At 33.6% G+C, this 15,872-nt stretch overlaps 1 protein-coding gene across 5 annotated transcripts in view; it reads right to left on the reverse strand.

Annotated features, from left to right (window-relative positions):
- NOX4 (NADPH oxidase 4) overlaps nucleotides 1–15,872 on the reverse strand; it is a 255,234-nt gene that overhangs the window by 182,917 nt on the left and 56,445 nt on the right. For all 5 annotated transcript variants that reach the window (XR_012474419.1, XM_074217078.1, XM_074217079.1 and 2 more), the window contains 3 exons: nucleotides 15,470–15,497; nucleotides 10,515–10,587; nucleotides 400–480 (listed from right to left, as the gene is read on the reverse strand). Coding sequence is in view for 4 of the 5 variants with exons in the window: in XM_074217078.1 (XP_074073179.1) it covers nucleotides 400–480; nucleotides 10,515–10,587; nucleotides 15,470–15,497 (182 nt within the window). In the remaining variant the exon portion in view is untranslated. The remainder of the gene's footprint in view (nucleotides 1–399; nucleotides 481–10,514; nucleotides 10,588–15,469; nucleotides 15,498–15,872) is intronic.

Below are 15,872 nucleotides of genomic sequence, written 5' to 3' on the forward strand. Positions count from 1 at the left end.
ACCCTGGGACCTCATAGAGTGCAAAGGAGAAACATGCCTAAAATTTCATTTTCATACACTTGGAAGTTGGTTTCTTTCCAATTTGCTGAGTGACAAATAGAACAATTTCTCTTCTTGATTCCTTGACACCACCCTTATTTTCAAGGCTCAAAAAAGACTGCTACCATTTCCCATGAGGTATCTCCCACAGAGCTGTCTCTCAATGCAATTCTTCCAAGCATTCATCATCTTTAAATATGTCTCCATGTTCTTTACTGAAATACATGAAATCATGTATGTGTGATTCACAACATGATGACAGCGGAAAATATGTTCAATCTAAATTCCTTCCTTCTTTGCTCCTGTTCCTTTAGAGTGGGACTGGAAGAAAATGTAGGCTTTTATTTCCGTTTTGCTTACCCTGACACATGCAGCATCAGCAGTACGTAGAAGACGAAAAAGAGATTATGCATATACCAGAAGATGTCATAATTAGAAACCCTGCAAAACAAATGTTTACATTTAGTGTTACTTGCATATATTCTAAAAGGAATATGAATAGTTCTATAAATATGACACTCCTTAAGATAACTAAGAGTGCAGTGGATTCTGGGCTTAATCTAGTAATATCAATGGGTGGTTAATGCATTCAGCAATACAGAGAAAACTCAAATTGATTACAATTGATGGCTTATCTGCTTAAAGCAATCCAGACTATTTCAATAAGAAGTACAAATGCAACTTAAATGCTGCTGTGGGATGTACAAGTAATGTAGGAGAAAGTCAATATGCTTTCTTTTTATCTGTATGCATGCTTACTGTCTTTTTCTTTTGCCTTACTTTATAATGACTTTTTAAAACTGTTTTAATACATTCAACTGCTTCAGTTATGTCTGACATTTGGGTTTTCTTTCCAAAGATAATGGAATGATTTACCATTTCCTTCTCTAGCTCTTTTTACAAATGATGGAACTGTGGCAAATAGGATTAAATGATTTGCTCCAAGTTACACATTTACTAAGTGTCTGAGGTCAGACTTGAACTCAGATTTTCCTGACTCACACTCTATATATACACTGTGCAACCGAGCTGCCCACTCTGTTTACCATAGTCATTGAAATTACAGTAACATTTTACTTCTAAGAGGAAATTGTGAAATAAGCAAGTAATCAAACTATTTTTGAATAATATTGCAGAAAGTGAGCATAATAGGCCTAGGAACCAAAGTATATCCTAAGCCATGTTTATATTAAATTACATAATAAATGAATACAAAAGGGAATACTGTGAGGGCAAAATGTGAGACTGTATAGTTAGTTACTTGAAAGAAAGGAAAGAAAAACAAGGATTTGTCTAAGTTGGGAAGATAAATCATCTATTACAGGATTTAAGTGAATTTCAAAAGACAATAGACTTAAAGATGGAAGTAATATTAGAGGACATCAAGTCCAAATTCCTCATTTCACCAATGAGTAAATGGAGGTTTAAAGACTTTTTCAAGTTCACACAGATAATAAATACCAGGATCAGGATTTGAACCTAGATTCTATATTTCAAAATCCAGCACTCTTTCTAGTATACCACACTATCTCACCTAATTTGATAAGAATTTAATATTTAGGGTAAAATGAATCCTAAAAAAAAGAACTGGTAAATTAGCCTAGAAAATAAAGACTGATACTTCAAATACAGTAAAACAATGAAACATAGGGAGAAACAAAAACTACATTATTCAATTTTATCTTTGCCATAGGCAGTGCCTAATACATAGAGTATGATTAATAAATGCTCGTTGATTTATAAACATTTCTTTTTTTGTATACAGAACCAGTATATATTGAATAAAATAACTAAAAAAGAATGAGTTATATAGGATCATTCAAATACTTTGTGAACATGAAAAAATATCAAATAATGAGATCCACAACTACAAGGAATTATAGAATTTCTTCAAAATCTTATTAATTGAGAATAAATAGAAAGATATGTAACTTTAACAACAAAATGACTTTTGCTAGGGAAAATGCATCCACTAATACAGATTATAAATAATCTGCAGAAAGCAGATAAATCTAAAAGTGCTGCCAAAAGGCATGTCAGGTAGATTTCAATCCCATTCCATTAAGCAATATCCTTTAAGTATAGGTATGAAGCCAATAACCCTCTGCCTAAATATGTATCAGAATGCAGCCCACCTTTTCTCCATCTTGTCTATAAAAAAATCCAAAAATTTACTGGATAGTTTTTGCATTTCTAGGTGGTGTAAGATTATGACATTATTCTGATATATTGTTCTATATGATGCTAACAAAATTAAAAATAAAAGAATATATAGGCAAACTATCTCAATGATACTGGTTATCCCTTCTTCAATTTTTAGCATCTCATGCATCAGTCATTTAATAATGTGTTCTAGATTTTTTCTAAAAATTGAAGTAATGTTTATTGAATGCAAATTGCAAAAAAATCTTTATTTTCCCATTAAAGAACTGGACAATAATCCTCTAATATCTAGCAACTCTCACTTTCTCCTTAATTCCACCAAGATTTCCAAATGTAACTGAATAAATTTACAAACATCGATTAAGTGCCTACTATGTGCCGGTCACTATGTTAAGGACTAGCAATACAAACAAAAGCAAAAAAATAGTCCCTGCATCAAGGAGCTAATATCTATATGGAGGATATAACATTCAAATAACTACATACAAACAAGATATATACAAGATAAATTTATAATCTCCAATTGGAGATTGAGGACTAAAAAGTGTTTCAAGCAAAGGGTGAAACTTCAGCTGAAATTTGAAAACAGCCAGGGAATTCAGAAAGCAAAGATGAGGAGGGAGAGAGCTCCAGGCATGGAAGATAACCAGAAAAAATTTCTGGAGTGGAGCTGAATGGTCTTGTTCAATGACTAGTAGAGAGGCTAGTGTTAATAGATCCAAAAGTTTGAGGAGAGAAGTAAGATGTAAGAAGTCTAGAAAAGTAGGAAGGGGTTCTGAATGGCTTTGAAAGTCAATCAGGGCATTATATTTGATTCTAGAGCCTGGAATTGGCTGAATATGGAATTGTTGCAAGGAGTGCAGAAAACTTAACAGTCAAATTTACAATTTAGTAAGATAAATTTGACAACTGAGTGGGCATTGTCTGACCTGGGGAGAGCCTTGAGTCAAGAAGACCAACCACAGGCTGTTGTAGCATTCTAAGCATGAGACCATGGTGATGTGTAAAGATGGTAGCAATGTCAAAATAGAAGGCATATATGAGATTTGTTACAAAGGTAGAACTAACAACTGATTAGATATTGAGGATGAGACAGAGTGAGGAAACAAAGAATCATAACTAAGATGCAAGCTTGTTTGATGATAATAGGAAAGTAAGGAAGAATTATGATCTATCAGATTTTTTTAGACTTTTAGGATATATTTCATGGGTCACAAGTTCCTCATAAGTAAAATTAGGAGCTTGGACCTTTAAGATTCCTTCCTGCTCTAGATCTTTGATTCTGTGAGTCATGATTACTGTGTATCCTTTAACTATCTCTTTGGTTATCATGGGCTTCAATTTCCTATTAGCCTTTTTTGGTTATTCCCTTAAGTCTGAAGACCTTCCATATCAGTAGAAAGCTCCAAGTAAAATAGGAAATCAAGTAATTCTAATTTCTTTTTTTCATCTGTTAACATTACATATTACAAACCAAGGAGTGGTCATATCCCATCCAGATTCTTCTTTTGCATGTCATAAAATATTTTTGGGGAGGGAGGTCTTAAACATTCTTCGAACAAACCTAATGAAATGGGTTTTATTAGCCTTCTTAAGACTAGCAAGAATTATTTTTATATTTCTCTAGCAAGAAATAAGCAAAAAAAAAGCTTCTTCATGAATTACTCAGATTTTACTCTAGATTCATAACATTCTAGGGATATTAATTTAATAATAACTTCCACTTATGTAGTAGTTTCAAGTGTGTAAAACAAATACACATTGCATCATTTGATCCATGCAACAGATTTGTGATTAAGTATTATGGGAATAACAATTCCCTTTTTAAAGATTTTTTTAAAAGATCAGAGATGTCAAATGACTTGCCTAGAGCATCACAACTAGGAAATTTCTGAATGGGAGTTAAACCCAGGTTCTCCAGATCCCAAATCCAGTGCTATATCCTCTACTCCTCTGCCTTTCTAGGGTGTAGATTGTTAAATCAGATGGTGCAGTGGATAGAGCAACCCTGAAGTCAGAAGGATCTGAGTTTAAATCTGACCTCAGACATTTTATAGCAGCTGTGTGACTTTGGGCAAGTCACTTAACCCTGATGGCCTTGCATCCAGGGCCATCTCCAACAGTCTTCATTCATATCTGGCCACTGGACCCAGAGGGCATCAGAGGAGAAAGTGAGACTGGTGACTTAGCACAGCATCCCCCTCACTCAAATCCAATTCATGTCTGCCATGGTATCAGCTTCCTAATGTCATGGTCTTCTTCCAGATCAGAGGACAAATATCAGATGAAGATTACCAGGAACAATTCAGTCAATTCCCAAGCATCTACTAAGCACCTATGATTTGCCAGTCACTTTGCTAAATGCTGGGGATAGAAGGAAAGTCAAAAATAATATCTGATCTCAAGGAGATCATAGTTACATAGAGAAGATAGCATGCAAATAATTATGTGCTCACAAAATATATGTAAAATAAACTAAAGATTATCTCCAAGGGGCAATTGAGAATTAGAACTACAACTTTTAAGGCAAGGCACAGAAGAAAATCCAGGTAATGAGATTCCTGATATGATTCTCATTCAATTCATAAAATCATATAGACACATAATAAAAAGGAACTCAAAAAATCATAGGTCAATCTAGTTCAGCTGATAACAGTAAAGGACTTCTACAAAATTCCCAATAAGGGATCAGATCTCTTCCAATTCAAGGTCTTCACTGATGGGGAATACATGATTTCTTTTTCCATTTTTGATAGGAAGGAAGGAAGGCAGGAAGGCAGGAAGGCAGGAAGGAGGGAGGGAGGGAGGGAAGGAAGGAAGGAAGGAAGGAAGGAAGGAAGGAAGGAAGGAAGGAGAAAGGAGAAAGGAATGAAGGTAGGCAGGCAGTGCCTTTAATGCTTGCTCTTAACAACTGTGACTTCCCTTCATCAGTTCCTCTAAACCATCCCTTTAAAATTACATTCTAAAATGTTATCAGGAATTGAACTTCAGTTCACTGACCTAAGATTTCTTAACATTTTTCAAAATTGGGAAGTCATTGGTCCATCTCCACTAATGTCATACCTTTCCCATTTTTCACTACCCTTAAAGGTCACTAAATGAGTAATCATCTCTGCCAATTCATTCAATATTCTGGGACATGAATTCATCAAAGATAGTAAGGTATGTTTTCTTAGCATCCTTATTTATCTTGTATAATTCTCTATTAGCCATTTTTGTTCTGACTTGGCACCCAGTGATATTAATATATCCACCTTCCAGTATAAGAAATTATCAATTAATTGGGTAAGAGATAATTCACCTCCAGAGAGAAAATGCCTGGACAAATACTCTTCTGAACAGAAAGAAATAGAAGTCTTGAAACTCTTTTTTCATGACTTTAATGGCACATTGATTCGTCATTTAATTATGTCTGTTTCCAAATACAAGACTTTTATAAACTAGATATCTTCATCATCTAATCAGACATACTCCAAATTCCAATGTACTTTATAAAGATCTTAAAAATGCAATTAATATTCTTTTTGATTACTTTAGCTTGCAGAATAAATTCTGAAAATTAATTTTCTCTCATGAATATAACACATGGAGAGAATCCTAAGAAGACGATGAAGTAGGTCAGAAAAGTTTAAGTTTAGGCTCTCCAAATTTCCTCCACAAGAAAAGTCAGAGCATCAACTCAAAATTATCATAGAAAAGCAGAAAAAAATAATCTGTAATTCTCCTAAGACAACTTTATAAAACTCCAAGAAAAACTGAACCTTGGTGGGGGGGGTCGGGGGTCAGGGAGTTGGGAAAGTAGGTTTGGCCTAAGTGAAATGCAAACACTTCCAGGCTTTTTCCACAGAATCAAGAATCAATAAACAATAAGCCTGGAGGCAACTGATTTAGGGAGTAACTTCTTCCTTAGGAACTTTTCTTTCAAAGAAAACGTGGGGGTCAGTTGAGTAGAAGAAAACTGAGGGACCTTTCATTGTCAGGGGACACTGGATTCAGTTGTGCTTTTCAAACATAGTCCTGGGCTGTGATTGAGAGGTGAAGGAGCTGGTGTGCACCTAGTTGTTGTGGCAGCAGAAGGGTAGGAATCCTACACGTGGACACTTGCAGGAGAGCACAGTCCCTGTTTTCAGGTCTAGGGCAGAATGGATAACTGAAGTTTGAAAGCATCAGAGGGATCATAGGGAGCAAGAGAATTTGGGGGCAGTGTGACTGGGAGTCCTGACCAAGAAATTTGGGTTGAGAACCCTGAGAGAGAGATCATAAAATAACAGTAAGGAGGACATGAGACCTGGGACATTATTCCCCCACCTCTGATCTAAAATCTGATAATAATAATGTCATTAAAAATAAAATGAAACAAAATAAAAATTAGTAAACAAAGGAGAGAAATTCAACAATACATAATATTATGAGGATAGAGAGAGGATCTAGGTTCATAATTAGAGGAAGATAATGAATGGCTCTTAAAAAAATAACCCACTCATTTCTCAAATAAGAAATATCAAAGGGTCACAAACTCAAAAAGACTTTTCATTAGGAAAAAAACTGATCTGATAATTAGATTAAAGAAAGACAACATAAGAATTGTTGTAGTACCTGAAAGTTATAATTTAACAAAATAAATCTCAATTCACTATTACAAGAAATATTGGGAAAATTTTCCCTGAAGTTCTAGAAGCTATAACAGGAATAGAAAAAATTCATTGATCACCACTCAAAAGGAGATAGCAATAGGAAAATTTAAAGAAATATCATAACCAAGTTTCAAAATTCCCAGGTTAAGGAGAAAATTGTAAGCCACAAGGGAAAAAAATCAATTTACATGTTGCAGAGAAACAATAGGATTTACACAAGACCTAATGGCTTCTACATTGAAGGACCATAGATCTTGGAACCCTATATTTCAGAGACCAAAATTTCTGGGGTTATGAATAAGCAGAACATCCAATAAAGCTAAGTATAATCCTGAATAGAAAAAATATAATATATAACAAGTTGAAAGATTTTCAGATATTTGGGATAAAAAGAGTAGAACTTAATGGAAAACTCAACATATAAGATCCAGGAGAAATATAAAGTAAAAACATTAAAGACCAATTATAAGGGATTCAATAAGATCAAACTGTTTACTTTGTATAGATAAAAATGTTATCAGTTCTCTTCTGACTGTCATAATTATTTGGATAATATAAAAGAAAGTCTTGGGCTGATTTGTGTATGATAGGATGTTTCTAAAGCAAAACTGCATAGGGGGAGATAAAAAGGAGTAATTATCTCATACAAATGAGGAAGAACTAATGAGTAAGAAACAAATGGAGGTAGGTGGCCAGTAGTGCTGGAACCTAAATCTTATCTAAAATGGGTTAAAATGTATAAAAAAACTTCTAAATTCAGAAAAAAATAAGATGGACAGGGGATAAATTAAGGGAGGGACTTTTCAAGAATACATAGATTAAGAATTAAAAGAGGAAAGGAATAAAGTAGAAACTCAAAGAAAGATAAGTAAATTAAGATGGAATGGTAGGAGGAAGAGGATAAGGATGGGACTCTTAGAGGGGTGAGTAAATTAAGGAGTAGGAAGTCAAGGTAGCCCAAATTTGCAAGAAATAAATTAGAAGAGTGAGGAGGGATAGGGTAAATAGGATGAGAAGTATAGTGAGGAAAAATAAGATAGGAAATACACAAGAAGTAATTATAATTTTGAACATGAATAGGATCAATTTATTCATAAAATAGAAGTGAATAGATTAAAAATCTGAATTTCCACAATATGTTGTTTTCAGAAAAAAACAATAAAAATGAGAGATATACACAGAGTTAAATTAAAAAACTGAGGGTCAGCTAGGTGGTGCAGTGGATAAAGCACCGGCCCTGGAGTCAGGAGTACCTGGGTTCAAATCCAGTCTCAGATATTTAATAATTACCTAACTGTGTGGCCTTGGGCAAGCCACTTAACCCCATTTGCCTTGCCAAAATCTAAAAAGAAAAAACTGGAGTAAATGTAAAAATGTAAAAAATGTGAAAAAGCAGGGGTAATAATCATAATGCCAGACAAAGTTTAAATTAAAATAGCTTTAATTAAAAGAAAAAATGGGGAACTATTCTAGGTATGGAATGATCAACAACACTAGGTAAGAAATAGTCAATGAACATGAATAGGTAAATTTTTGATGAAATCAAAATTATTTTTAATGATTCAAAAATGTTCTAAATAATTATTGATTACAGAAATGCAAATTAAAACAACCTTAAGAAAACATTTTATACCTAACAGATTGCTAAAATGAAGGATGTCTTCAATTGGATTATGGCTAAACAAGCTGTGATATAAGATCGGGATGGAACCCTGCTGTTTAAACAAAATGATGATTTAGAAAACATGGAAAGACAGGGATCTATGAAGGAAGATGCTATCTATCTCCAGAGAAAGAACTGTCAAATAGAGCTGTACAAATAGGATCATACATATATGTTTGTATGTATATATTTGTAGGTATTTATAGATATGGACAATTAAATGATACAGTGAATAGAGTGATAGCCTTGGAGTCAGTAGGAACTAAGCTCAAATCTTACATTAGACACTTGATGTTTACTAGCTATGTGACCTTAGACAAATCACGTAACTCTAATTGGCTCACATCCAGGGTCATCTCCACTCAGATTGATTCATTTATGGCCACTGGACCCAGATGACTCCAGAGGAGAAAGTGATGCTGGTGATTTAGCCCAGCTTCCCCTCACTCAAATCCAATTCATGTGCATGCCATGGCATCATCCCCTTTATGTCATAGTCTTCTTTGAGAATAAAAGACAAATATCATCATCATCACCATCATTGATAGATATAGATATTCATATTTAATTGAAGCATTCTCTAGAGTGGATGGGGGAGAGAAGAAAAATTAAACAGAAAATTCACAGCAGAGAACAAAAGAAAACGGAAAAAAACGGAAAAGCTGGGCAGCTTTGAAAATGTGTAATATTTATAGTATAAGGTTTTCTTGAAATGGAAATTTATTATTTTTATTAAATTTTTTCGTATGCTCTACTGTGTACATTAAAATTCCTTGTATTCTCTTTATTTGTTTAAAACAAATAAAAATTTTAAAAGAAATTAACATAAAAGAAAATATAGCTTTTATTGTTCAGAAAAACAACAGGTATTTCAAAATAAAATTAAATATAAATTCAAAAACGTATTGAGAAAAAAATGACTGAATTAGAAAAACATCATTAAGGTAGCTATTGATAAATATGTTTCAAATTCTCTAAATCTCTTAAAACAAGAAGTCTAGTCAAGTAATTCTTAGATAAAGGCTATATCCTCCTTAAGGCAGCCAATGCTTTTGTGTAGCATTGTGGTAAAGTACTGGCCTCATACTAAGCAATCATATCTTTTCCCCCTTCTGCCATTTATTAGTTGGGCAATCAAGCACAAGTCATCTCAGATGTCTGGGCCTCAATTTTCTTAAATCCAGAATGATGATAATGATAATACTTTCTTTATTAAACTCATAGTCTATTGAAAGCCTGTTTTTCCCCCTCAAGCACAAGCCTTCAATTAAATTTATTTTCCAGTGTTATAACTAAAGGACAAATAAGTTAATTAATAATATAACAAAGTAAGCCCATATTAAGGATTGAGGTTTGCCATTTTTAAAATTTTTTTTTAAAAAGCACATATGTTCTACTCCTAGGATCAATACCTAGTTACCCAATCTCATGATAATGATAACGATAGAAATAGATACAGGAAAATAAATTTTAGAGCTTTGGTGGGTCTTTAGAATCAATTGATTTAATAATTTCATTTTTCTAGTATGAAAAATGAGGTCTCAAAAGGTTCTGAAAATGAAATCAACATTTTGAATGAAAACACTAAGGTTCAATTGAGCCTCTATTAAATGTCCCCTCCCCCCCAAAAAATTTAATAAATTATGCTTACCATGTCAGGAAAAATGAAAATAATTTTTAAAGAAGACTTTTAAACCAAGATAAAAACAAAAACATGTAATTCAGCTTAAAATTTATCACATAATTTACACAAATATTGTACTTGGCTCAATCTAATATGGAATGTGAGCTCCTTGAGAGCAGAGACTATTTGGTTTTCTGTTTGTATCTCAAGAGTTCAATACAATGTTTTGAACATAGTGTTTACTAATATTTTTGCAAAAACATTTTTATCATTCATCAATTCATTCATTTTGGTGAAAGACAGTTTCAGTGAGTTATAACTAACAGAAAATCTAAAGGGGGTAAAAATACCTAAATTCAAAAAAAAAGAAAATAATGAAACTGATTCTTACCGAATGGCATATGTAGAAGCTGTAATCATGAGGAACAACACCAATACCATGCAGACCCCTGTCAATCCAGGAACTAAAATAAATACAGAAATAGATAGATAAATAAATATATATATATACATATATATATATATGCATGCATTTAAAACATTCTGAGAAAAAGCATAAAGAGCTTTACTTAGAAATCCAAAGTACTTTGTTCTCTGTTGGAAATACAAATCAAAAGCCAAGTAGCTTTGTGTACTTTTCCCTTTTAACTGGCCATTTTATTAATTATCACAGTTTAGTAGACATTCATGAAAATTCTATTTCCTCCCTCCCTACCATGAGTGCTTATATTTTCATACTGGTTCACATGGCCTAGTGAATACACATGAATTGTTGTTACCTTCTCCCAAAAGGCATATCACAGCCTGAGACCAGAGAATGTCAGAGAACAACTTTAGCAACTAATGACCTAGTTGGTTTGGTTTTGCTTTTCCCAGCTTTAAAATTTTTCCTCTGAGCTAGCTGCTTATCAAAAAGACCTCAATTTTTTTTTTCCTAATGCTTTTTGGCTCTAGTACCTGAAATACAAAGCCCAGTGCTTTTCAAAACAGCACCATTAAAAAAACTGGATGGGAAAATAGATATTTTCAAACATAGATTACAATGCCAGCTGTTGCTAAGGCCATTGGCAGGCCCATTTTTGTTTTGAAATGGAAAACATGCTGAAATTATGCCTTCTGACTGCCTGAAGAGAAAAATTATTGCATGTGTACCAAAACCTGCACAATATAAAAACGAAATGTACAAACTGACATTGCTTTTCAAAATCAACTAGAGAAACAACTGATGAGACCAGATTAATGGCAACCTAGTGTGTGAAATGGTGTGCAAAACCAAAACGGCCGGCATACTAAGTCTAGAAACAAGGACTGGACTTGCAATTTTTTTCATATGGGAAAGTCTGATTGTAGATATATCCATTAGCTAAGAAGGTTGGCACCCTTTATGGATCTTACAGTCTTAAAGAGGTGTTTGCTGGTAAAATTCTTCCCCCTCAGATTAACCTGTGACTTGAAGTGCTTAACAGAATAAATATAATCATAAAATAATGTAGGCAATGCAAATTTGTGGTTTTCCAAGTCAGTAGAAAGCAGAAACCTGTTTTCACTTGAAATTGCTATCACTGGCCAAGAGCATTGAGAGTGTAAATGACTTGCCCATTCTCACTCAACTAGTCTATATCAACTCTATCATGCTCCCTCTGTTGTACATTAAACATTTTTTTTAAAAAACTCAGTCATTAAAATACCTATGCCTTTGATCTAGAGATTCTTAAAAAAAAGACAAAAAGCAGAAAGAAATTTAGAATGTGGATCAAAATATCCAGAATAGCAACTTTTGTGGTAGTAAACAATTAGGAACAAAGTAAAATTCCATCAATTGAAGATGAGCTTAACAATCCATGGTAAATAAATGAATAGAATATTACTGCATTGTACAAAAAAGCAGAACTTCTTCATTCTACCTTCCAAATCTCTATGATTGCAGAAGGGTATCTATTTTTTTTGAGGATAAAGGCTGCCTGATTATATTAATCTATGCTAGCATATCAATAAGTAATAAAACCCAGCCCTCTAGTTATAAAAAAAAATTTAACTGACTTCTTATTGATCCCAAATGGCTGAAATGCCTCTGGGGAAAGGGACATGGAGACTGGTATACAATTTCTTATTGCCTGAAAAATGACTGCCTGAGAAGATAGACTATTCTCATTTTATAGTGTATTGTCATATGTTTTTGTAAACCCTGACAAAAATATTTAGGAACTAATATGTAACAAGAATTTAAGCTTATATGCAAGACATCCTGTTTTAGGACATTAAAAAAAGTTGTAAACCTAATGCTATAGGCACTATGTTCACAGACTTAGACACAGTAATAAGGGTATTCTCCATTATAAACATTGTCTATGAATATGAAACATAACATATAATGTCAGACTCCACTAATGTAGTAGTTAGTTTGACTTCTTTACTTTCTTTTTTTTCTTTTCTTTTCTTCCTTCCTTTCTTTATCTTCCTAGGTATGGGAAGGAGAATAGGGAAATGCATAGAAATAAACAAGATGTAAAAACAAAAATATAAATCAAATTTAATTTAAAAAACAAAAAGACAATTTCTCCTTAGATATTAAATCTCTTTCACATATTTATATATCTAGAGAAGAATGTGAATTAAAGATGCCATTGATGATGTTTGTCATTCACTCTCGAAGAAGATCATAACATCAGGGAGGTGATATTGTGACAAACACATGAATTGAGTGAAGAGGTGCTATGCTAAGTCACCAACCTCACTTTCTCCTCCAGAGTCATCTGGGTCCAGTGATCAGATATGAATCAGGATGATAGGAGATGGTCCTGGATGCGAGGCAATCAGGGTTAAGTGACTTGCCCAGGGACACACAGCTAGTGTGTCCAAGGCTAGATTTGAATTCTCATCTTCCTGGCTCCAAGACCAATGCACTACCCACTGTGCCCAAAGATGCTATTACAATGAATCAAGAAGTGCAGAAGTGGCCTACAACTCATCCCTGTTGCCTTTGGGAAGAAGCAAGTCAGAATATTCCATCCCTATGCTTTTCATTAAAATATCCAAAATGGATGACTACATGGAAAAGCATTAAAATGAATCATTCTAAAAGCCAAGTTGGCCAAAAATAAATTTGATGATAGGAGATTCTGCATCCTTTTACAAAGTTGCACACACACTTACTAAATACATGTAGCTCTGTTTTATATTTCATTTGGTATAATTAGATGATTGTTGAAAAAAGTTCTTTATTCGGTCAAGGCAGAGAAAGGATGGCGTCAGCTTGTCTTTGACAATGATAATTGAAAAAACAGAAAAGCTTCAAGTTTGAATTGGTATCAATAGAAGGGATTTGTTTTCACGACACAAAGGAAAACTCCTTACCCTAACCCTCCTGCCCCAACTCCTCTACTCTCTGATCTGAAGTACTGGCATGTGTAACAAGGCAGAACCAAATAGTCACTACAACCCAGATCAAGTCACAAGATATTAAACTGAGTCACAGTCCCTGGAAAATTCCTCAAGACCTGGGCCAGTGCTGCTTCTTAGTCAGTTGCTTTCCACACATCACTTCTTCAATGTGCATAACTTTTTCATCTCAGATGACAACCTGAACATTTATCTTGAGCTCATTTAAAACAATTAGAGCTCCAATAATTAGTGGAAAGATTTTTATAAAGCAATGGAATTAGTAAGACAATTTCCCTCATAGACCTTATAAAGAACCACCTTTTTTTTCAGGACAGTTACCATTCTTACCTACACCTTTGGGTTTTTTGTGTGCTTCTTCTACTATCTACCCTTCTTCAGGTCCTGTGTCCTTTTAGTCAATTGTGTGTGACTATAAAGACATAGGGAATAATAAATGTAAAAATGTTAACATAAAGCTTCTCTAAGCTATTTTTCTTTGTTCAGGCTGATCATAAGAATTTCAGACAGTATAACTTATGACCCTTTGAAATTATTTTTATTGCTTTGGGGTACAAAATCACCACAGCCAACTCCAACTATGAATCATCTTCTATTTATCTACAGCTTCATTCTGTCTTCTTACCACTAGTAGTCCTTCAGTATTGAAGTGAATCACACAAAGCAACCAAATGGTTGAAGGTTGCACAATTATGTTTATTATAGTGAAGAGAATGCTGTGCAAGGAATCCTTCTCACTTGCCATTACCAGCATCATTCTCCCAAGGCCTGATTTGTAGGAAACAGGACTATGATGTTGTGGGGGCTTCTTAACCTTAAAGGGTTCCAATTCCTCCCCATGAGCAAGGTACCACAGAACATCATCAATGAGAGGAAGCACTAACCTGTACTATGTGATAGTAGAATGTGAGAATCAGGCTTAGTTCTTTCAAAAATATTAATTAAGTCAATAGTCAGAAATCATACATTTAAAGTGCTTGGAGCTAAGATGACCTAAAAATTGTCTCATTCTAAATTTCCACCTCCCTGTTTTTCCATCTTTCCATCAAAAGTGAGGGTCATTTTTTGGTAAAATATTCTTATTTTTGTGGGTTGCCACAGCAAAATAATTCATCCACTAATGGATAATCTACTAGTGATAAGCTTCATTGACATTAGTTAAATGGGTCCACAGATAGCAGATAATGTCATTGGGCTCTGCTCTTGAAGACATTCCAATTTGGTAGAACCTATAAGACCTTACACTACACTGGCATAGTCTTCAAGAAACTAGAGACAACTTCATCTCACGATGGTGTACCAAAGTAGAACTTTGTAGAAGGGAATCAAATTCTATAGTCTTTTTTTTGAATTTATGAGTATACTTACTATAGGTAATCAAATTGTCATGTGTTTAGTTCACTCTAAATATTACAAGATAAGTAATAATGCATATTCCAATACACTAGGGTCTCCTCATATTTTTCTATTAATTAAAATCCCTAAAAGAAAAAAAATGACCTTTCATTTAATAATCAACAAATATAAATAAAAAAGGATATTTGCTTATGGTTCAAAAAACTTGCAGAGATAGTTTACTATATGTTAAATTATTAACTATAAAATAGCTGGTCTCAGAGAGGCCAGGAACTTCTTTTAAAGATGAAATTTCCTTAATCATGAGATACTTACTGAATTACAGTAAGTAATATTTAAAAAAATATAAATTAGAACTACTTTACTAGTGATGTAACATTGAAGGCTGAAAAACTGAGTTCAAGGGCTGCCCCTGACATGTAATATCTATGTGATCCTGGGCAAGTTATTTAAACCTTTAAGTGCTCACAAGAAGCTTTCAAACTTCGTTAAGTTAATCAGGTGCTGCTCTCGATTAACAGAATTCTTCCCTAAAATATTATAGTGAGGATTTACTTCTTTCTTCAGAGAAAACAGTTGAGAGCAACTTACCAGTAGTGAAGAGAAGTTTCCTGGGATCCTGAACAAAACAGAACAAAAAAAAAAAATGAATGAATGAATAAGAAAAAGTAAAGAAAAACGATAAACAGGCAACTTCTGCAAAGAACTCGGAGGACACAAGCATATTTTGGGCAGAAGATTCTTCTTCAAAGGAATATTAAAATAATTCATTTGTTTCTAAAACATTTCATACGTAGAATTGGAAGGACTTCTAGACTTCAATATCAAAGGATATGCAATTCAATCATGATCTCAAAGAAGCATCTTCATAAAATCAGATATCTATGTTCATGAAAATGCTTTAAACTAGAAATCTGAATACCAGTCTGCCTCTACCATTTAGTAACACAATCATGGTCATACTATTTAAGTTCTGACTCAATTTTTTCATTTA

Source organism: Macrotis lagotis, chromosome 1 (genome assembly GCF_037893015.1).
Source record: "Macrotis lagotis isolate mMagLag1 chromosome 1, bilby.v1.9.chrom.fasta, whole genome shotgun sequence".
Lineage (NCBI taxonomy): Eukaryota > Metazoa > Chordata > Mammalia > Peramelemorphia > Peramelidae > Macrotis > Macrotis lagotis.